This window comes from Bombina bombina, chromosome 2 (assembly GCF_027579735.1).
Source record: "Bombina bombina isolate aBomBom1 chromosome 2, aBomBom1.pri, whole genome shotgun sequence".
Lineage (NCBI taxonomy): Eukaryota > Metazoa > Chordata > Amphibia > Anura > Bombinatoridae > Bombina > Bombina bombina.
This window is the reverse complement of record NC_069500.1, coordinates 792,599,115-792,623,519: the sequence shown is the minus strand read 5'-3', so window position 1 is coordinate 792,623,519 and position 24,405 is coordinate 792,599,115. Positions and strand designations below refer to the sequence as shown.

General features: G+C 39.6%; 1 protein-coding gene across 1 annotated transcript in view; it reads right to left on the bottom strand.

Moving 5' to 3' along the window:
* Positions 1-24,405, bottom strand: part of CRTC1 (CREB regulated transcription coactivator 1) — an 871,795-nt gene that overhangs the window by 30,081 nt on the left and 817,309 nt on the right. Inside the window, exon 12 of the mRNA XM_053702973.1 lies at positions 470-650. Within this exon, the coding sequence (XP_053558948.1) occupies positions 470-650 (181 nt within the window). The remainder of the gene's footprint in view (positions 1-469; positions 651-24,405) is intronic.

Genomic DNA, 24,405 nt, shown 5'->3' with positions numbered 1-24,405 from the left:
CAGAAACAATTACAGAGATTGCAATCTTCTTACTTCATCTGTATGAAGAAAAAACAACAAACAAACAAATAAAAAAAAAACAACAAAAAAAACAGCTCAAGCTGGAACAGCAAACATTAATTCAAGTTGGTGAATCAAATAAAGGTGTCCAAAGACTTCTGGCTGCTCCTACATTTTTCAAAAAGCTACAATAACTATATACCTACTATAACACTTTTCTATCTATATCATACAAGTATTATAAAATAGTAGCAATTAAGAATAAGCTATTGTCTCTACACAGAACGGTTTAATATTTGTCATTATACTTACAGGATAGTCCATATGCTGTTCATAAGAAGAAGAAAAAATGTTTTTAATCCTCACATGGTTAGAGATGACAACTACAATGTTTTAAAATGTGGTGCCATCTACCCTGAATGGAAGTTAACATAATGCTGGTATTATGACCTTCTTGTAAAAATGTTACCTGTGAGGATAATATTGGGGATGTTACTGTGACTGGAGTAGTTTAAATGCTGGGAGTCTTGTAAACTGCTGTGGCTGCTTGTTAATCCCATCATAGCTGCCTGAGAATAGTTGAGTGTTGAACAAGGGCTGTAAAGGCTGTTGGAACTAATTGCATTTTCAATCATGTTAAATTGTTCAAGCTGTAAATAAAAAAGAAAATATATTATAATATAAAATTGCTCAAACTGCAAATTTGAAAAATATGACAATACTGCAATACATTTCAAGTTTAAATGCTAGAAAACTTGATTTTGTTTATCTTAAATAACATTTAAGATTTAAGTACAAAGGCTAAAAAAATAATGGGCCAAAATGCCTTGCAACTGAATTCCTACAATCCATTAGAAGAGCCTTTGAGATACACAAGATTCTAAAAGTGAATATATCCGAATTACTGTGAAAGATGAACATATATTTGGAGCTTTAAATCCTTAATATCAGTATTGTTCAAAGTGCACTTTCAATTATTGGATGGTTGAATTGTCAACACGAAACCTTCAAACACTCATTGCATTAATTTTTTGTCATAAAAAAAATAAAAAATAGGAAATGAAATCTGTTCAAAATGATAAAACTTTCTTTTTTTTTACATGTACCTTCTTATACAGTCACATTTTCTTTTTTATTAACACTGCCCTAAATGACCTAATTTATTAACTAGGACTGATATTACAAAAATTATTATTCCATTCCCATGAAAATCTAGAAAATAAGAAATGAACCAAGAGCATTTATAACCACACAACCCCCCTTTTTTCATCTATGATTTTCGTACTATAAAATGCACCGCACTTCTGTAAACAACTTGCTTTTTTCTCCATGTCAACTGGTGAATAAACTGATGGGATATAATTTTTATAATTTAAATATGTTTGTGTGTCTCTTTGTATGCCAACACATAACCAATCTTACAACAATAAATGTGCATTATACCACGTTGTAAGCAGATACTGGCACTTGTACAAACCAAAAACAATTGTGTATATATCTCACAAAAATGAAACTTCAAAATACCATACTGTAAACTGTAGCAATTAAAAATGTAGAAATAAAAAAGGAGAAAGCTAGTGAATGAAACAATAAAACTAAAACAACTCAAATCTTTATCATCCATACTGTGTCTGTCTCTGTCTCTCTCTCTCTGTATATATATATATATAAAAAATATTTTAGAATGCAATAAAAAGGTTGGGTCAATTCAAGGGGCACTGAACCCAATTTTTTTCTTTCAAGATTCAGATAGAGCATGCAATTTCAAGCAACTTTCTAATTTACTCCTATTATCAACTTTTCTTAATTCTCTTGGTATCTTTATTTGAAATGCAAGAATGTAAGTTTAGATGCCGGCCCATGTTTGGTGAACAACCTGGGTTGTTCTTGCTGATTGGTGGATAAATTCATCCACCAATAAAAAAGTGCTGAACCAAAAAAAAAAAAGCTTAGATGCCTTCTTTTTCAAATAAAGGTAGCAAGAGAATGAAGAAAAATTGATAATAGGAGTAAATTAAAGTTGCTTAAAATTGCATGCTCTACCTGAATGACGAAAGAAAAATTTTGGGTTCAGTGTCCCTTTAACAGCATTAATTTTCAGATTTTTCACGCCTATTCTAGCACTCTTGTTCAGAGACTGGTTAACAAGGTCTGCTCACTTCCATTAGACATACTAATACAGTTTAACTAATATTGGGAGAGGTATTCAAAATAATTTACCCTTCATTAGTGTATGTGTAGTAATATAAACAAAAGCTTATATAAAACTACAGTATAAGTGTTGTAGCATTATAAATATGTATTATTATAAAAACTGACAAAAAGATGAGTGTTCAAAGTTCTTATTAATTAGAAAAAAAATAATAAAAAAGAGCATACGTTAAAAAATAGTAGGGGAGGAGAAAATTTTCATTTGTAAATGAATTTTCTTAACATATCTAAAAACATAATTTATGTAAGAACTTACCTGATAAATTCATTTCTTTCATATTAGCAAGAGTCCATGAGCTAGTGACGTATGGGATATACATTCCTACCAGGAGGGGCAAAGTTTCCCAAACCTCAAAATGCCTATAAATACACCCCTCACCACACCCACAATTCAGTTTAACGAATAGCCAAGAAGTGGGGTGATAAAAAAGTGCGAAAGCATAAAAAATAAGGAATTGGAATAATTGTGCTTTATACAAAATCATAACCACCACAAAAAAAGGGCGGGCCTCATGGACTCTTGCTAATATGAAAGAAATGAATTTATCAGGTAAGTTCTTACATAAATTATGTTTTCTTTCATGTAATTAGCAAGAGTCCATGAGCTAGTGACGTATGGGATAATGACTACCCAAGAAGTGGATCTTTCCACACAAGAGTCACTAGAGAGGGAGGGATAAAATAAAGACAGCCAATTCCTGCTGAAAATAATCCACACCCAAAATAAAGTTTAACGAAAAACATAAGCAGAAGATTCAAACTGAAACCGCTGCCTGAAGTACTTTTCTACCAAAAACTGCTTCAGAAGAAGAAAATACATCAAAATGGTAGAATTTAGTAAAAGTATGCAAAGAGGACCAATTCGCTGCTTTGCAGATCTGGTCAACCGAAGCTTCATTCCTAAACGCCCAGGAAGTAGAAACTGACCTAGTAGAATGAGCTGTAATTCTCTGAGGCGGAGTTTTACCCGACTCAACATAGGCAAGATGAATTAAAGATTTCAACCAAGATGCCAAAGAAATGGCAGAAGCTTTCTGGCCTTTTCTAGAACCGGAAAAGATAACAAATAGACTAGAAGTCTTACGAAAAGATTTCGTAGCTTCAACATAATATTTCAAAGCTCTAACAACATCCAAAGAATGCAACGATTTCTCCTTAGAATTCTTAGGATTAGGACATAATGAAGGAACCACAATTTCTCTACTAATGTTGTTGGAATTCACAACTTTAGGTAAAAATTCAAAAGAAGTTCGCAACACCGCCTTATCCTGATGAAAAATCAGAAAAGGAGACACAAGAAAGAGCAGATAATTCAGAAACTCTTCTGGCAGAAGAGATGGCCAAAAGGAACAAAACTTTCCAAGAAAGTAATTTAATGTCCAATGAATGCATAGGTTCAAACGGAGGAGCTTGAAGAGCTCCCAGAACCAAATTCAAACTCCAAGGAGGAGAAATTGAATTAATGACAGGTTTTATACGAACCAAAGCTTGTACAAAACAATGAATATCAGGAAGAATAGCAATCTTTCTGTGAAAAAGAACAGAAAGAGCAGAGATTTGTCCTTTCAAAGAACTTGCGGACAAACCCTTATCTAAACCATCCTGAAGGAACTGTAAAATTCTCGGTATTCTAAAAGAATGCCAGGAAAAATGATGAGAAAGACACCAAGAAATATAAGTCTTCCAGACTCTATAATATATCTCTCGAGATACAGATTTACGAGCCTGTAACATAGTATTAATCACAGAGTCAGAGAAACCTCTTTGACCAAGAATCAAGCGTTCAATCTCCATACCTTTAAATTTAAGGATTTCAGATCCTGATGGAAAAAAGGACCTTGTGACAGAAGGTCTGGTCTTAACGGAAGAGTCCACGGTTGGCAAGAGGCCATCCGGACAAGATCCGCATACCAAAACCTGTGAGGCCATGCCGGAGCTACCAGCAGAACAAACGAGCATTCCTTCAGAATCTTGGAGATTACTCTTGGAAGAAGAACTAGAGGCGGAAAGATATAGGCAGGATGATACTTCCAGGGAAGTGATAATGCATCCACTGCCTCCGCCTGAGGATCCCGGGATCTGGACAGATACCTGGGAAGTTTCTTGTTTAGATGGGACGCCATCAGATCTATTTCTGGAAGTTCCCACATTTGAACAATCTGAAGAAATACCTCTGGGTGAAGAGACCATTCGCCCGGATGCAACGTTTGGCGACTGAGATAATCCGCTTCCCAATTGTCTACACCTGGAATATGAACCGCAGAGATTAGACAGGAGCTGGATTCCGCCCAAACCAAAATTCGAGATACTTCTTTCATAGCCAGAGGACTGTGAGTCCCTCCTTGATGATTGATGTATGCCACAGTTGTGACATTGTCTGTCTGAAAACAAATGAACGATTCTCTCTTCAGAAGAGGCCAAAACTGAAGAGCTCTGAAAATTGCACGGAGTTCCAAAATATTGATCGGTAATCTCACCTCCTGAGATTCCCAAACTCCTTGTGCCGTCAGAGAACCCCACACAGCTCCCCAACCTGTGAGACTTGCATCTGTTGAAATTACAGTCCAGGTCGGAAGCACAAAAGAAGCCCCCTGAATTAAACGATGGTGATCTGTCCACCATGTTAGAGAGTGTCGAACAATCGGTTCTAAAGATATTAATTGAGATATCTTCGTGTAATCCTTGCACCATTGCTTCAGCATACAGAGCTGAAGAGGTCGCATGTGAAAACGAGCAAAGGGGATCGCGTCCGATGCAGCAGTCATAAGACCTAGAATTTCCATGCATAAGGCTACCGAAGGGAATGATTGTGACTGAAGGTTTCGACAAGCTGTAATCAATTTTAAACGTCTCTTGTCTGTTAAAGACAGAGTCATGGACACTGAATCCATCTGGAAACCCAGAAAGGTTACCTTTGTCTGAGGAATCAAAGAACTTTTTGGTAAATTGATCCTCCAACCATGATCTTGAAGAAACAACACAAGTCGATTCGTATGAGATTCTGCTAAATGTAAAGACTGAGCAAGTACCAAGATATCGTCCAAATAAGGAAATACCACAATACCCTGTTCTCTGATTACAGACAGCAGGGCACCGAGAACCTTTGTAAAAATTCTTGGAGCTGTAGCTAGGCCAAACGGCAGAGCCACAAACTGGTAATGCTTGTCTAGGAAAGAGAATCTCAGAAACTGATAGTGATCTGGATGAATCGGAATATGCAGATATGCATCCTGTAAATCTATTGTGGACATATAATTCCCTTGCTGAACAAAAGGTAAGATAGTCCTTACAGTTACCATCTTGAACGTTGGTATCCTTACATAACGATTCAATATTTTTAGATCCAGAACTGGTCTGAAGGAATTCTCCTTCTTTGGTACAATGAAGAGATTTGAATAAAACCCCATCCCCTGTTCCGAAACTGGAACTGGCATAATTACTCCAGCCAACTCTAGATCTGAAACACATTTCAGAAATGCTTGAACTTTTACTGGATTTACTGGGACACGGGAAAGAAAAAATCTCTTTGCAGGAGGTCTCAACTTGAAACAAATTCTGTACCCTTCTGAAACAATGCTCTGAATCCAAAGATTGTGAACAGAATTGACCCAAATTTCTTTGAAAAAACGTAACCTGCCCCCTACCAGCTGAGCTGGAATGAGGGCCGCACCTTCATGTGGACTTAGAAGCAGGCTTTGCCTTTCTAGCTGGCTTGGATTTATTCCAGACTGGAGATGGTCTCCAAACTGAAACTGCTCCTGAGGATGAAGGATCAGGCTTTTGTTCTTTGTTGAAACGAAAGGAACGAAAACGATTATTAGCCCTGTTTTTACCTTTAGATTTTTTATCCTGTGGTAAAAAAGTTCCTTTCCCACCAGTAACAGTTGAAATAATGGAATCCAACTGAGAACCAAATAATTTGTTACCCTGGAAAGAAATGGAAAGTAAAGTTGATTTAGAAGCCATATCAGCATTCCAAGTTTTAAGCCATAAAGCTCTTCTAGCTAAAATAGCTAGAGACATAAACCTGACATCAACTCTGATAATATCAAAAATGGCATCACAGATAAAATTATTAGCATGTTGAAGAAGAATAATAATATCATGAGAATCACGATGTGTTACTTGTTGCGCTAAAGTTTCCAACCAAAAAGTTGAAGCTGCAGCAACATCAGCCAAAGATATAGCAGGTCTAAGAAGATTACCTGAACACAGATAAGCTTTTCTTAGAAAGGACTCCATTTTCCTATCTAGAGGATCCTTAAACGAAGTACCATCTGACGTAGGAATAGTAGTACGTTTAGCAAGGGTAGAAATAGCCCCATCAACTTTAGGGATCTTGTCCCAAAATTCTAATCTGTCAGGCGGCACAGGATATAATTGCTTAAAACGTTTAGAAGGAGTAAATGAATTACCCAAATTATCCCATTCTTTGGAAATTACTGCAGAAATAGCATCAGGGACAGGAAAAACTTCTGGAATAACTACAGGAGTTTTAAAAACCTTATTTAAACGTTTAGATTTAGTATCAAGAGGACCAGAATCCTCTATTTCTAAAGCAATTAGGACTTCTTTAAGTAAAGAACGAATAAATTCCATTTTAAATAAATATGAAGATTTATCAGCATCAACCTCTGAGACAGAATCCTCTGAACCAGAGGAATCATCAGAATCAGAATGATGATGTTCAGTTAAAAATTCATCTGTAGGGAGAGAAGTTTTAAAAGATTTTTTATGTTTACTAGAAGGAGAAATAACAGACATAGCCTTCTTTATGGATTCAGAAACAAAATCTCTTATATTATCAGGAACATTCTGCACCTTAGATGTTGAAGGAACTGCAACAGGCAATGGTACTTTACTAAAGGAAATATTATCTGCTTTAACAAGTTTGTCATGACAATCAATACAAACAACAGCTGGAGGAATAGCTACCAAAAGTTTACAGCAGATACACTTAGCTTTGGTAGATTCAGCACTTGACAGCGATTTTCCTGTAGTATCTTCTGACTCAGATGCAACGTGAGACATCTTGTAATATGTAAGAGAAAAAACAACATATATATAAAGCAAAATTGATCAAATTCCTTAAATGACAGTTTCAGGAATGGGAAAAAATGCCAAAGAACAAGCTTCTAGCAACCAGAAGCAATAAAAAATGAGACTTAAATAATGTGGAGACAAGAGTGACGCCCATATTTTTTCGCGCCAAATAAGACGCCCACATTATTTGGCGCCTAAATGCTTTTTGGCGCCAAAAATGACGCCACATCCGGAACGCCGACATTTTTGGCGCAAAATAACGTCAAAAAGTGACGCAACTTCCGGCGACACGTATGACGCCGGAAACGGAAATAGAATTTTTGCGCCAAAAAAGTCAGCGCCAAGAATGACGCAATAAAATGAAGCATTTTCAGCCCCCGCGAGCCTAACAGCCCACAGGGAAAAAGTCAAATTTTAAGGTAAGAAAAATGTTAAATTAAAATGCATTATCCCAAATATGAAACTGACTGTCTGAAAAATAAGGAAAGTTGAACATTCTGAGTCAAGGCAAATAAATGTTTGAATACATATATTTAGAACTTTATAAACAAAGTGCCCAACCATAGCTAGGAGTGTCACAAAAAATAAGACTTACTTACCCCAGGACACTCATCTACATATAGTAGATAGCCAAACCAGTACTGAAACGAGAATCAGTAGAGGTAATGGTATATATAAGAGTATATCGTCGATCTGAAAAGGGAGGTAAGAGATGAATCTCTACGACCGATAACAGAGAACCTATGAAATAGACCCCTTAGAAGGAGATCACTGCATTCAAATAGGCAATACTCCTCACATCCCTCTGACATTCACTGCACGCTGAGAGGAAAACCGGGCCCCAACTTGCTGCGGAGCGCATATCAACGTAGAATCTAGCACAAACTTACTTCACCACCTCCATCGGAGGCAAAGTTTGTAAAAAACTGAATTGTGGGTGTGGTGAGGGGTGTATTTATAGGCATTTTGAGGTTTGGGAAACTTTGCCCCTCCTGGTAGGAATGTATATCCCATACGTCACTAGCTCATGGACTCTTGCTAATTACATGAAAGAAATACAAATTGAAATGCTACTACTAAGATTATTTTTGTAATTATTACATATCTTAATAAATAATTTCTATGCTAAAACTTTACAGAAAATTACTTTAAAGGGGCATGAAACCCCACAAAAATTATTTCATGATTTAGGTAGAACATACAATTTTAAACAACTTTCCAATTTACTTCTATTATAAAATTTGCTTCATTCTCTTGGTAACATTTGTTAAAGGAGCAGCAATGCACTACTGGTTTCTAACTAAACAAATGGGTGAGCCAATGACAATCGATATAAGTATGCAGCCACCAATCAGCAGTTAGAACCTAGGTTCTATGCTGCTCCTGAGCTTACCTAGATAGCAAAAGATAACAAGAGATGGAAGCAAATTAAATAATATAAGTAAATTGGAAAGTTGTTACAAATTGTATGCTCTTTCTGAATTATGAAAGAAAAAAAATTGGGTTTCATGTCCCTTTAAAATACAATAACTTGTAGGAAAAGGATATCTAATCACGGTGTAATTATTAATGGAAAAACGATTATATTTAATTAATTGACAATCAGGAAACATCTCATTCTGTAACAATTTAGTTGGTAGCAAAAAAAATATATATATATATATAGATATAAAAAAAAAATCTGATGTCTTAGGAAGAAAGACGTTCTGTGTCCCATGAAAACTTAAATTATGCTTACCTGATAATTTTCTTTTTTTCTGACAGGGAGAGTCCACAGCTGCATTCATTACTTTTGGGAATTCAGAACCTGGCCACCAGGAGGAGGCAAAGACACCCCAGCCAAAGGCTTAAATACCTCCCCCACTTCCCTCATCCCCCAGTCATTCTGCCAAGGGAACAAAGAACAGTAGGAGAAATATCAGGTGAAAAAAAAATGCCAGAAGAGTAAACTAATCATGGCCGCCCCCCAATGAAAGAACGTGGGCGGGGAGCTGTGGACTCTCCCCGTCAGAAGAAAAGAAAATTATCAGTTAAGCATAATTTAAGTTTTTCTTCTTAAACAGGGAGAGTCCACAGCTGCATTCATTACTTTTGGGAAAACAATACCCAAGCTATAGAGGACACTGGATGCAAAAAAGGGCAAGTAGACAAGCCTGCCCCTTCAAAGGGCACCACAGCCTGAAATTACTGTACCAAGCAGAACAAAAAGGACTGAAAGGACTAAGTAACTGCCCAACAGTTAAATCCAGCAAGCAAGCCCAGATAGAGACCGCTCGAAGGTACTAGATTCCACCGAGCACAAAGCCCCCAAAGAGACAAGTCCCGCCGGCTCCAAGGCCATACCGATTCCACATATTCCCAGAAGGGAAAAGGAAAAATAAATATTCAACAAGAGATCTAAAATCTCAGCAACTAGGGTAAAAAAGGAACCCCAGCAAAATCGAGCACAACCGCAGGTCGCAGCAAAACAAAGAAAAATGAAGAGAGATAAACTCTAACAACCTACAAGAATCAAGATAGGGAAAAACCCTACCGCGATCTGGAGAAAGTCCAAAGGACCAGGATCAATCCAAAGACAACCCTGAAGACGAAGCAGGACCCATAACTCCCACAGAGTGCAGTCTGCACTCATGAAGAGCTATTGCGGAATAAGCAGATATTCCCCAGAACTGCCAACAATTAGTAACATAAGCACTTACCGTGCTCCAGATGGAGCCCCCAGGCTCCCACTCTGCCACACAAGACTAGTAGACATCAGTCACGAACACTAGCCTATCAAGTTAGAAACTGCACCGGGAGACTCCCACAGAGGGCACTCTCCGGAAGTACAGGAACTCACTCCCCTACCAAAATAGGGAAGCAGAAAGAACATGCTGAGTAAAAACTCCTCTATTGTCCACTTCTAGAGAGATCACAAGATCTGGAGGAGAACACGGTCAAAAACTCAACCGATCCATAGGCCTCAGGCCGAAAAAAGTAAAACCAGCCCAAAGCTGGATTAGAACCAACAACTCAAGTTGCAAAGTTCCAAAAACACAGTGTTAGGTTACATGGGCTACTTCCTCGAGACAAAGGTCCAGCATTACCCAGAACTCAAAGGAGGACTAAATGGTAACAAAAGGTAGGCAAACCCTGACTATATTTAAACAAGCTTGGCATGCTAAACCACCAAGCCGGAACAGAATGTAGTACGATCTTGGGTTCCAGAACCCAAGAACGCAATACGATCTTGGGTTCCATACCCAGACCTAGATTCCTTCCCTACAGGAAGGTGAACTCCCGGACAAAAAGAGATCACACACTGACACAGTGAGAACACAATACCAGAATCCGCCTCAACAGGACTGTACCAGGGACCCCCCCCCCCCTTCGAGCATTAGACGGACACCAAGGTATTACTCGCTCCCCCTAGGGGGAGGGAAATGAAAAGACACCGAGTGAAAGGGCACCTTCCGGCTGTAACAGCCGGTCCAGGAGCCAGACAGACAGCGAGCCCACCTATAAAGTGGAACGGCTGAATAATAGATCAATCTCTCGCTTGATAGGCAGCTAACAAACCATCAAGCCTCCCCCCGAAGGAGAAAGCGGATGACTCAACCTTAAGGGCTGAACCACTAGGGATCCAACTAGGAGGTCTGGCCAGATATCCTAGCCAAGACCAAACAACCGGGCACCCGGAAAACGGAGCCGGTCACAGACTAGGAACCCCTGTGGAACCACAGGAATACCTCATATGGAGAACCCTGGAAGAAGCAAGCACAGCCCATCCAAAGGCCCTAGGGCACTGGACATTTACTAAAAATCCCAGAGACAGAAAATATACTTTTCCAAAATTTGAGGGACAATACCCTCCAGACCGACAGCTAAGAAGCTGCCAATAAAAAGCACATCTCTACAACAGAGGCTGCAAATCAGAAACAATCTATCTGGGTCCACCTCCTGGTAACCCCCCAGGACCAAGGGACAACAGGATGACAAACATCAATATCCCAAAACCAACTGATATGATGTAAGAAAGGGTAGCTCCAGGATCACCAAAGAGATGAACTCATTCTCTATAGTCCTAAAAACATGGGAGCAGATGAGAAGCAGTATGAGGAAGAAAGGCGGACAAAAGTGCCCGATCCTCCAAAACCAATGACCAACCAACCAACCAACCATCCCCCACAAGGGAAAGAAGGAAGTCTTAGACTCATCACTCCTTATGAAGAGGTACCAAGGTCAGGAATCCCTAGAAGAGTAAATCAATTAAAGCATACCATGGGAGGAATAAAAAAAAAAAACCCAACCTGGTACTCCAAGTTAAGGAGATGTCTAAAACTCCAGTCCATAATGGAAATGGAGAACACTAGCTCCGAGGTCAAAGACCTTCTCAGTGCTTCATAGCAGGATCCTTCCAGGCCCCACAAACAGGAACAGGACCAAGAGGACTGAACAAACCCCTTGATGCCTCACCCAAAAAGAAGCAACGAGAACCAGCCTGATGTAATAAACGAAAAGGCCTCCTCTCTTAGCCCTGACAAGGGCAGAGCCTTCAAAGAAAAATTTAAAAACTCTCATGGAGTTCCTCTCCCTGGCAATCCCTATTCACAGGGAATATATCGTGCAGAAGGAGGAGCCCAAGCATAATAAACCTCTCGTCTGAGAGAAAACTCATGACCCAACCAGGTCAACCAAATATCCCAGCACCACGTGGATGGTATAGAGCCTTAAGGAACAGAAATCAGCGCCCGACCAGGACCAGCCTGCTACAGAGGGCATTCCGGAATTGAACCAGGTCACAGAAATTTTTAAACCCTAGAAGGGATCGATAAAACTTAAGACTATGCAAATAATATCTTAACATACAACTTCCGCAGAAGTGTCCAAGCGACCACAAAATCGCTAGTATCGAATTCCAGAAACAAAATGTTTCCCAACGGAGAACGTATAACAAATATGAGCTTCCAAAAAAACCCCAAATACATCCTAACGGGATCAACGAAAAAAAGAGCAGCACTCAAAGGTGAACGCCCAAAAAAAATGGTTATACTGACAGGGCCAGCCTGCCAGAGATCCCATTCTCCCGAAGCTCAGAATTGGAATCAGATACTTCAAAGAAAAAGCTAAATCGGAGACAACAAGGAGATTAATTTCATCCCCCCACCAGTGTTCCCTCTAAGGCCAGTTTTGTGAGCGGCCCAGCAGTGACACTGTTAACAAGAGAATCATACCTTGCAGTCTGTATTGTGCAGTGTTTGCTAATTGCAGAGTGCAGTTCCTTAATTAACTGTTTCACTGATGGGCTGCTCCCAAAACTGACCTTAGAGGGATTACTGCCCCCCACGTCTAACCCAGGTTGCCGTCTGGAGTGGAAGACCGAGGACCCCTTAACCACTCTGGGCTGGGATCCTCCAGCACTGCCAAAACATGCAGAACACGAAGGCACAGCAGTCTATAACGAAAAGCAAGACTTACCTCCAGCGAGGGAACCGACAACCCGAGGATTGGGCCCCTGAAGCCTCAGAGGTAACCGCTTCACCAGAGGGCTGATCTGACCCAGACGATCCCTCGCCTGACGAGCCCTGGTTCACCGAACACGGACAGAATCTCACTAACATCTCCCTTACTGGAAGATGTAAATGCGCCAATGCCAAAGAAATCGCCATGCAGAACTGTGCCAAAACCTCTGGAGGAAACAAGCCGCCTTCCGGAAAAAGGGGTAACGGCATTAGGGACACCTACTTGCATAGCCAAAGAAGGTTCTAAGGTACTCGCCACAAGGGATATGGGACCCCCAGGCGCAAATGGCTCAGCGGACTCCAAGTTCCCTGGATTGGGAGAAAAGAGCACTCAAAAGCGGCATACAGAACATAACTGATGGGCATGGATTAACCGGGCCATTTTATACTCTTCACAAGAAGTAGAATCTAAATCAGAGACATTCGTCTCCAAAAAAATCAGAGTCCTCCATAACTAGGATAGAAATTTTGGATAGGAAAGAAAAAATAAAACGGCACCTAACATATCCAATGGCTGGGGCACTCACTACCTCCTATGACCTAGACAACTAGCGAAACAAATTCTCCGTTGCCATGTGGTCAGGAATACTGAAATGGTGACTAGAAACGTGACCACACCCGGTCACAAGGTACACCGTGTAGGCCAACTAAATATGCGCCAAAGTCACAAGGGCTGCGCAGCCTGACAATAAAGGCCTTTATGTTCTAAAATAGCCACGAGCCCAAATATCACTACACATTAGCAGACAGAATCACATAAACATGATTAAAGTCCCCCCCGTTCAATAACCCCCTCAGGAGATATTAACCCTGATTCCATAAGATAAAGGAGACCCACTGAGACCCTGATTTCTTTGTTTACTTTACACTGCACACATCTTAAAGGATTACTTTCTGTTATAATTTTTAAGCTAAACAACATATTAAAGTTAATAAACATTAATTAAAACCTACTGACCTATATTTTCTCCAAAACGAAGTTTCATAACGTTCTAAAAGTTATATCTTTTATTCGCCGATGATGTCACGTTATCCTGCCCACTATTTTCAGCACTGAGTGTTCAAAATACTTAAACCAATAACTTTGTGTTTAAAGCGCCATTTTGAAACCTAGGTATTGTAAACGGATTGGTACAGAGCAAAGGATACCCACGGAGTGGGTTTGGAAAACAATTAAATTTGCAGACAAGATTTCTGATATACGGTAGAGATATGTTAATGAAATGCTATTGATAAAAAGCGTATTTGGGGTAGTTAGTTAGTAACAGGCATAGAAAATATTTACTTACAGTGGCCCTTTAAGTAAAAATGAAATGATCTTACCGGAATCTACGCCGTTCAAACAGGAACACATCCCTTCAAGTGTGACAGATAGTAGCCTCGCTTCTGACATGGACTTGAGCGAACAAAGCAGGAAGCGAAACTCGTCAACGTTGATTGCCAAGGAGCTGTTAATATGAGTCGGGATAGTTTCACAGAAAGACTCTCCCTGCATCTCCGGACTCTAACTTTCATCTAAGCTCTCACTGAGAGGCTGACAGGACTACTTAAAACTCCAGTCCCATTGCGAGGAGTACTACCCTCCATAAGAGACTATCTTTAATCTTCCAACACTTCTCTGCCAACCTCTTGTGACGAAAGGCAAAGAATGACTGGGGGATGAGGGAAGTTTGGGAGGTATTTAAGCCTTTGGCTGGGGTGTCATTGCCTCCTTCTGGTGGCCAGGTTCTGAATTCCCAAAAGTAATAAATGCAGCTGTGGACTCTCCCCGTTTAAGAAGAAAAATGTTAAATTGTGGGTCTGAGCCCATCACTTAGCTTTTGTACTGCTTGTAACAATAGCTTTTCTAATTCTTGACAAATAATATTTGGACTTTTACATTTATTCCTGGCAACAGTTACTTTTTGACACAATTATAAAAATGAAATATGATTCTCCTTAAACCCATACCCACAGTTTAAAACTGGAAAATACCTACAATAGGGCTTAAAGGGACATGATACCCAAAACATTTATTTCATCATTTAGGTAGAACATACAATTTTAAACAATTTTCCAGTTTACTTCTATTATCAAATTTGTTTAATTCTCTTGGTATCATTTGTTGAAGGAGCAGTATTGCACTACTGGTTTCTAACTGAACACATGGGTGAGCCAATGACTATCGGTATATATATGCAGCCACCAATCAGCAGCTAGAACCTAGGTTCTTCGCGGCTCCTGAGCATACCTAGATAAACCTTTCAACAAAGGATAACAAGAGAAAAAAGCAAATTAATAATAGAAGTAAATTGGAAAATTGTTTAAATTGCATGCTCTTTCTGAACCATGAAAGAAAAAAAAAAAAATAGGTTTCATGTCTCTTTAAATGTGAGCAACATGTAGAACTCCAGGGGTGGAAATGGCTCAGCAGTTAAGAGATTAAACATCAGTTTTTGTGTAAAAATTACATAACCTAGGTTAACTTTGTCTTTTGGCCAATCTAGAAAAAAATGCAGGACAAGCACAAATAATGACAAAAATATTATTAAAATTAACCCCATTTTCTACGATTTACTGATATTTGCTATAATATATCATTTGTTCACTTTACAATATAAGGCTATGGACATAAAAATGTATCGTGGCAACTGTGACATATACAGATTTTTAAAGGGACATTGTACTCCAACATTTTTCCCCTTGAGATCCCAATGCCCCATTTTACTTAACTGCTTGCAAACAACTACTTTACCTTTATATGTTATTTGAAATAGTTAATTTTGCCAGTGGTAGCCCTATAAACACTGAAAATATGAGTAAACATTTTCTATGTAAATAGAAGACAAAAGAACTGATTAATCTACTAGTGGGGGGTGGGTGGGGTATGAGGGAGATATGTATGTGAAATAGCGGATTGTCTTTATTCAACCCCCCCCCCCCCCCCAGCCATAATTAGCATTTCAATGCTTGCATAAATATTTGCAGGCTCGGCTCATTGTGATGTTTGATGGTTTTAATGAGAAAAAACAGCTATTTCAAATACAGAATTAAACATGAAGGAACAAGTTGTCATAAATTTAATACTCTGCAGTAGGTATAGAAACAAAATGTATGCTTACCTGAGAAATGTATATTTCCAGGCATGGAGAGTCAAGGAATCATTCCTATTACTAGTGGGATATTCACTCCTGGCCAGCAGGAGGAGACAAAGAGCACCCTTATCACTTCCCTTACCCATAAGCGCAAGTCATCCGACCGAAGGAAAAGGGAAAAAGATGATAACACAAAGGTATAGAGGTGCCTGAGGTTTTAACAAAAAAACTGCCGCCTGATATAAATAAGGGCAGTTTGTGGACTCTCCATGCCTGGAAATAAATAAATGTATCAGGTAAGCATACATTTTGTTTTCTTTCCTATGGCACAAATCATTCCAATTACTAGTGGGAACAAAAAGCCAAGCTAGTGGACACAGAATGAAAGGGAGTGAGAACAAGACAGGCGGACCTAAACCGAAGGCACCACTGCTTGAAGAAATTTCCTCCCAAAAGAAGCCTCAGCCGAGGAAAAAGTATCAAATTTATACAATTTGGAAAAAGTATGAATATAAGTGGCCACCTTGCAAATTTGCTCCACCGAAGCTTCATTCTTGAAAGCTCAAGAAGAAGAAACAGCTCTAGTAGAATGAAACGTAATTATCTCAGGAGGCTGTAGTTCAGCTGTCACATAAGCAAAACGGATGACACTTCTCAACCAGAGAGAAAAAGTGGTAGAAGTGGCCTTCTGACCCCTACGCTTACCAGAGAAAACAATGAACAGGGCAGAAGACTGCCGGAAATCCTTAGTTGCTTGAAGGTAAAATTTAAGAGCATGTGAAGAAGGGTTAGAAAAAAAGAAAAAAGAGGAAAAAACAATTTACTTATTAGAATTGTGATCCAAGACTACCTTAGGGAGAAACCCTAGCTTAGTACCGAGGACCGCCTTATCAGCATGAAAAATAAGGTAAGGGGAATCACAATACAAAGCCGAAAGTTCAGAAAATCTGCGAGCGGAAGAAATAGCAATAAGAAACAAAATCTTCCAAGATAGTAACTTGATATCAATAGAATGCATCGGCTCAAACGGAGACTGCTGCAAAACCCTAAGAACAAGATTAAGGCTCCAAGGAGGAGCAACAGATATAAACACAGGCCTGATTCTGACTAAAGCCTGAACAAAAGACTGAACATCTGGTAGAACTGCCAGACTTTTATGCAAAAGAATAGACAGTGCCGAAATCTGACCCTTCAGAGTACTGACTGACAAACCTTTCTCCAGACATTCCTGAAGAAAAGCCAGAATTCGAGGAGCCCTTACTTTGTTCCAAGAAAAACCCTTTGAATCACACCAATGAAGGTATTTAAACCATACACTATGGTAGATCTTGCGAGTAACCGGTTTACGAGCCTGAAGCATAGTATCTATGACTTTCTCAGAGAAGCCACGTCTTGCCCAAACTAGACGTTTAACCTCCAAGCAGTCAGCTTCAGAGAAACCAGATTTGGATGAAGGAAGGTACCCTGAAGTAGAAGGTCCTTCCTTAAAGGTAACCTCCAAGGCAGAAGAGATGACATTGTCACCAGACCCGCAAACCATATACTGCAAGGCCATGCACGAGCTATTAGAATCACAGAAGCTCTCTCCTGCTTGATGTGAGTAATAACTCATGGAAGAAGAGCAAATGGAGGAAACAGGTAAGATAGATTGAAGTCCCAAGGAACCACCAGAGCGCCTATCAGAGCGGCCTGAGGATCTCTTGACCTTGAACCGTACCTTGGAAGCTTGGCGTTTTGACGAAACGCAATCAGATCCAACTTCAGAAACCCCCATCTGAGGGTGTTCATTGAGAACACCTCCGGATGGAGAACACCTCCGGATGGAGAGCCCACTCCCCAGGTTAAAAAGTCTGTCTTGCTCAGAAAATCCGCCTCCCAATTGTACACTCCTGGAATGTGGATGGCAGATAGAAGACAATCATGAGTTTCTGCCCAATGAAGAATTTGAGTTACCTCCTTCATTGCTAAGGAACTGAGTCCCCCCCGTGGTGGTTGATGTAAGCAACCAAAGTAATGTTGTCCGACTGGAATCTGATAAACCGGACCAAAGCTAGTTGAGGCCAAGTTATCAAAACATTGAAGATTGCTCTAAATTCCAAAATGTTTATCAAAAGATAACTCCTCCGGAGTCCACAGTCCCTGAGCTTTTAAGGAACCCCAAACTGCTCCCCAGCCCATCAGGCTAGTGTTCGTGGTCACGATCACCCAGGACGGCCTCAGGAAGCATGTGCCCGAGACAGATGGTCCTATGAAGTCCACCACGAGAGAGAGACTCTCTCGAGGAGTCCAGATTTATCCTCTGCGAGAGATCTTAATGGTCCTCGTTGCGTTGACTGAGCATGCATAGTTGCAGAGCTCTCAACGGAAACGAGCAAAAGTAATGATGTCCATGGAAGCTACTATCAAAACGATCACCTCCATGCATTGAGCCACTGATGAACTGGAGAGAAAGACATGAAGCATGAAATTTTGATTTTCTGACATCTGTCAGAAAAATCTTCATGGAGAAAGAATCTATAATTGTTCCTAAAAAAACACACTCTTGTATCTGATACAAGGGAATGCTTTCCCAGATTCACTTTCCACCTGTGGGAACGTAGAAAAGACAAGATCATCTCTGTATGAGATCTTGGTAGATGAAAAGATGGCGCTTCAACTAAGATGTCATCCAGATAAGGTGCCACTGCAATACCCTGGGATCTGACCAATGCCAGAAGAGCCCCCAGAACTTTTGTAACAATTCTAGGAGATGTAGCAAGACCAAAAGGAAGGGCAACAATCTGGAAATGTTAGTCCAGAAAGGCAAGCCTCAGATACCGATAATGATCCCTGTGAATGGGAACATGAAGATACATGTCCTATCTATAGTCATGAACGGACCCTCTTGAACCAAAGGAAGAATGGAGCGGATAGTCTGCATCTTGAACGATGGAACTCTGAGGAATTGATTGAGACACTTTAGGTCCAATATAGGAAGAAAAGTGCCCTCCTTTTTGGGCACTACAAAAAGATTTGAATATAATCCTAGCCCCTGTTCCTCTAGAAGAACAGGAACAATCACTCCCAGGGAAGAAAGGTCTTTTACACAATTTAAGAAAGCCTCTCTCTTTATCTGATCCATTGATAACCTGGATAGATGTAATCTGCCCCTGGGAGGACAAGATTTTAATCCTTTTCTGTAACCTTGGGAGACTATTACCCAAGGATCTAGGACATCGTGTATCCAAGCCTGTCAAATGAAATAGAGCCTGCCCCCCACCTGATCCAAAAGAGGATCAGGGGCGGACCCTTCATACTGATTTAGAATCAGCGGAAGGCTTCTTGGCTTGCTTTCCTTTATTCCAAGGCTGACTGGACCTCCAAGAAGACTTGGAGTGATCCGACTTGGAAGAGGAAGACTTTTGTCCCTTAAAGTTACGAAAGGAATGGAAATTAGAATTCTGGCGACCCTTGGGCCTATTCCATTTATCCTGAGGTAGAAAGGAACCCTTTCCGCCTGTAAAATAATTTCAGCCAGACCTGGACCAAACAAGGTTTTACCCTTATAAGTTAAAGATAAAAGCTTGGACTTGGATGTGACATCTGCAGACCAAGACTTTAACCACAGAGCTCTGCGAGCTAAAACAGTAAAACCAGAAATCCTAGCTCCCAGTCTAAGAACTTGCATGTTGGCATCACAAAAAAGGTATTGGCTAGCTTTAGAGCTTGATTCTGTCTTGGATCTCCTCTAAAGTAGTCTCTTCCAAAATGAGATTAGATAAATCATCACACCAATAAGAAGCTGCCCCCGCAACTGTAGCAAGCTTCTTATCCATGGGATTTTTGAAAGAACAATTATCTTCAATAGGAATAGTAGTTCTCTTGGCAAGAGTAGAAAACATAATTTATGTAAGAACTTACCTGATAAATGAATTTCATATTGGCAAGAGTTCTTGAGTGATATATGGGATACACAATCCTACCATGAGGGGCAAAGGTTTCCAAACCTCAAAATGCCTATAAATACACCCCTCATCACACCCACAATTCATATTAACGAATAGCCAAGAAGTGGGGTGATAAAGAAAGGAGTAAAAAGCATCAACAAAGGAATTTGGAAATAATTGTGCTTTATACAAAAAATCATAACCACCATAAAAAGGGTGGGTCTCATGGACTCTTGCCAATATGAAAGAAATTAATTTATCAGGTAAGTTCTTACATAAATTATGTTTTCTTTCATGTAATTGGCAAGAGTCCATGAGCTGGTGTCGTATGGGATAGTAATACCAAAGATGTGGAACTCCACAGAAGAGTCACAAGAGAGGGAGGGATAAAATAATAACAGCCATTTTCTGCTGAAAAAAAATAATCCACAACCCAAAGTATAAGTTAATTCTCTTAATGAAAAGAAAAAACTTAAACATAAGCAGAAGAATAAAACAAACAGGTGCCTGAAAAACTTTTCTACCAAAAACTGCTTCTGAAGAAGCAAATACATCAAAACGGTAGAATTTAGTAAATGAATGCAAAGAAGACCAAGTTGCTGCTTTGCAAATCTGATCAACTGAAGCTTCATTCTTAAAAGCCCACAAAGTGGAGACTGCTAGTAGAATGAGCTGTAATTCTCTGAGGCGGAGCCTGATCCGACTCCAAATAAGCCTGATGAATCAAAAGCTTTAACCAAGATGCCAAGGAAATGGCAGAAGCCTTCTTACCTTTCCTAGAACCAGAAAAGATAACAAATAGACTAGAAGTCTTCCTGAAATCTTTAGTAGCTTCAACATAATATTTCAAAGCTCTTACCACATCCAAAGAATGTAAGGATCTCTCAAAGAATTCTTAGGTTTAGGACACAAAGAAGGGACAACAATTTCTCTATTAATGTTGTTAGAATTCACAACCTTAGGTAGAAATTTAAATGAAGTCCGCAAAACTGCCTTATCCTGATGGAAAATCAGAAAAGGAGACTCACAAGAAAGAGCAGATAATTCGGAAACTCTTCTAGCAGAAGAGATGGCCAAAAGGAATAACACTTTCCAAGAAAGTAGTTAAATGTCCAAAGAATGCATAGGCTCAAACGGAGGAGCCTGTAAAGCCTTCAAAACCATATTAAGACTCCAAGGAAGAGAAATTGATTTAATGACAGGCTTGATACGGACCAAAGCCTGTACAAAACAGTGAATATCAGAAAGCGTAGCAATCTTTCTGTGCAATAAAACAGAAAGAGCAGAGATTTGTCCCTTCAAGGAACTTGCAGACAAACCCTTATCCAAACCATCCTGAAGAAACTGTAAAATTCTAGGAATTCTAAAAGAATGCCAGGAGAATTTATGAGAACACCATGAAATATAAGTCTTCCAAACTCGATAATAAATCTTCCTAGAAACAGATTTACGAGCTTGTAACATAGTATTAATCACTGAGTCAGAGAAACCTCTATGACTAAGCACTAGGCTTTCAATTTGCATAACTTCAAATTTAATGATTTGAGATCCTGATGGAAAAACGGAACTTGAGACAGAAGGTCTGGCCTTAATGGAAGTGGCCAAAGTTTGCAACTGGATATCTAAACAAGATCTGCATACCAAAACCTGTGAGGCCATGTTGCTACCAGCAACACAAATGATTGTTCCATGATGATTTTGGAGATCACTTTTGGAAGAAGAACTAGAGGCAGGAAAATATAAGCAGGCTGGTAACAACAAGGAACTGTTAACGTATCCACCGCTTCCGCCTGAAGATCCCTGGACCTGGACAGGTACCTGGGTAGTTTCTCGTTTAGATGGGAAGCCATCAGATCTATTTCTGGAAGACCCCACATCTGAACAATCTGAGAAAACACATCTGGATGGAGCGACCACTCCCCCGGATGTAAAGTCTGACGGCTGAGATAATAAACTTCCCAGTTGTCTATACCGGGGATATGAGCCACAGAAATTAGACAGGAGCTGGATTCCGCTTATGCAAGTATAAGAGATACTTCTTTCATAGCTTTGGGACTGTGAGTCCCACCCTGATGATTGACATATGCCACAGTTGTGATATTGTCTGTCTGAAAACAAATGAACGGTTCTCTCTTCAACAGAGGCCAAACCTGAAGAGCCCTGAAAATAACATGGAGTTCTAAAATATTGATTGGTAACCTTGCCTCTTGAGATTTCCAAACCCCTTGTGCTGTCAGAGATCCCCAGGCAGCTCCCCAACCTGAAAGACTTGCATCTGTTGTGATTACAGTTCAAGTTGGACGAACAAAAGAGGCCCTTTGAACTATACAATGGTGATCTAACCACCAAGTCAGAGAGAGTCGAACATTAGGATTTAAGGATATTAATTGTGATATTTTTGTATAATCCCTGCACCATTGATTCAGCATACAAAGCTGGAGAGGTCTCATATGAAAACGCGCAAAGGGGATCGCGTCCGATGCTGCAGTCATGAGAACTAAAACTTCCATGCACATAGCTACTGAAGGGAATGATTGAGACTGAAGGTTCCGACAAGCTGAAACCAATTTTATTTGTCTCTTGTCTGTTAGAGACAGAGGCATGGACACTGAATATCTGGAAACCTAAATAGGTGACCCTTGTCTGAGGAATCAAAGAACGTTTTGGTAAATTGATCCTCCAACCATGTCTTTGAAGAAACAACACTAGTTGATTAGTGTGAGATTCTGCAGAATGTAAAGACTGAGCTAGTACCAAGATATCGTCCAAATAAGGAAACACTGCAATACCCCGTTCTCTGATTACAGAGAGTAGGGCACCGATAACCTTTGAAAAGATTCTTGGTAATGCTTGTCTAGAAAAGAGAATCTCAGAAACCGATAGTGGTCTGGATGAATCGGAATATGAAGATATGCATCCTGTAAGTCTATTGTGGACATATAATGCCCTTGCTGAACAAAAGGCAGAATAGTCCTTATAGTCACTATTTTGAAAGTTGTCACTCTTACATAACGATTCAAAAATTTCAGATCCAGAACTGGCCTGAATGAATTTTCTTTCTTTGGGACAATGAATAGATTTGAATAAAACCCCAGACCCTGTTCCTGAAACGGAATTGGTATGATTACCCCTGAAAGCTCCAGGTCTGAAACACTTCAGAAAAGCCTGAGCCTTTACTGGATTTGCTGGGATGCGTGAGAGAAAAAATCTTCTCACAGGAGGTCTTACTCTAAATCCTATTCGGTACCCTTGAGAGACAATACTCTGAATCCAATGATTTTGGACAGAATCTGCCCAAATGTTTTGGAAGAATCTTAATGTGCCCCCTACCAGCTGAGCTGGAATGAGGGCCGCACCTTCATGCAGACTTGGGGGCTGGCTTTGGTTTCTTAAACGGTTTGGATTTACTGCAACTTGAAGAATGTTTCCAATTGGAACCAGATTCTTTGGGGGAAGGACTAGGTTTCAGTTCCTTATTTTGTCGAAAGGAACGAAAACAGTTAGACGCTTTAGATTTACCCTTAGGGTCTTTTATCCTGAGGCAAAAAAAACTCCCTTCCCCCCAGTGACAGTTGAAATAATCAAATCCAACTGAGAACCAAATAACTTATTACCTTGGAAAGAAAGATAGTAATCTAGACTTAGATACCATGTCAGCATTCCAATATTTGAGCCACAAAGCTCTTCTAGCTAAAATAGCTAAAGACATAGATTTAACATCAATTTTGATGAAATAAAAAATGTCATCACAGATATAATGATTAGCATGTTGAAGCAAGCGAACAATGCTAGACAAATAAGGATCCATTTCCTGTTACGCTAAACTTTCCAACCAAAAAGTTGATGCAGCTGCAACATCAGCTATAGAAATGGCAGGCCTGAGAAGATAGCCAGAATATAAATAAGCTTTCCTTAGATAAGATTCAAGTTTCCTATCTAAAGGGTCTTTAAAAAAAAGTACTATCTTCCATAGGAATAGTAGTACGTTTAGCAAGAGTAGAAATAGCCCCATCAACTTTGGGGATCTTTTTACAAAACTCCAATCTAACTGCTCGCAAAGGATACCATTTTTTAAACCTTGAAGAAGGAATAAAAGAAGTACCAGACCTATTCCATTCCTTAGAAATCATATCAGAAATAGCATCAGGAACTGGAAAAACCTCTGGAGTAACCACAGGAGGTTTATAAACAGAATTTAAACGTTTACTAGTTTTAATATCAAGTGGATTAGTTTTCTCAATATCCAATGTAATCAACACCTCTTAACAAGGAACGAATATATTCCATTTTAAATAAATAAGTAGATTTGTCAGTGTCAATATCTGAGGAAGGATCTTCTGAATCAGATAGATCCTCATCAGAGGAGGATAATTCAGTATGTTGTCAGTCATTTGAAATTTCATCAACTTTATGAGAAGTTTTAAGAGACCTTTCACGTTTATTAGACTGCAGGATGGCAGACAAAGCCTTCTGAATTGCATCAGCAATAAAATCTTTTATATTCACAGGTATATCATGTACATTAGATGTTGAAGGAACAACAGACATTGTACTATTACTGATGGACACATTCTCTGCATGTAAAAGCTTATCATGACAATTATTACATACCACAGCTGGAGATATAATCTCCACAAATTTACAAAAGAT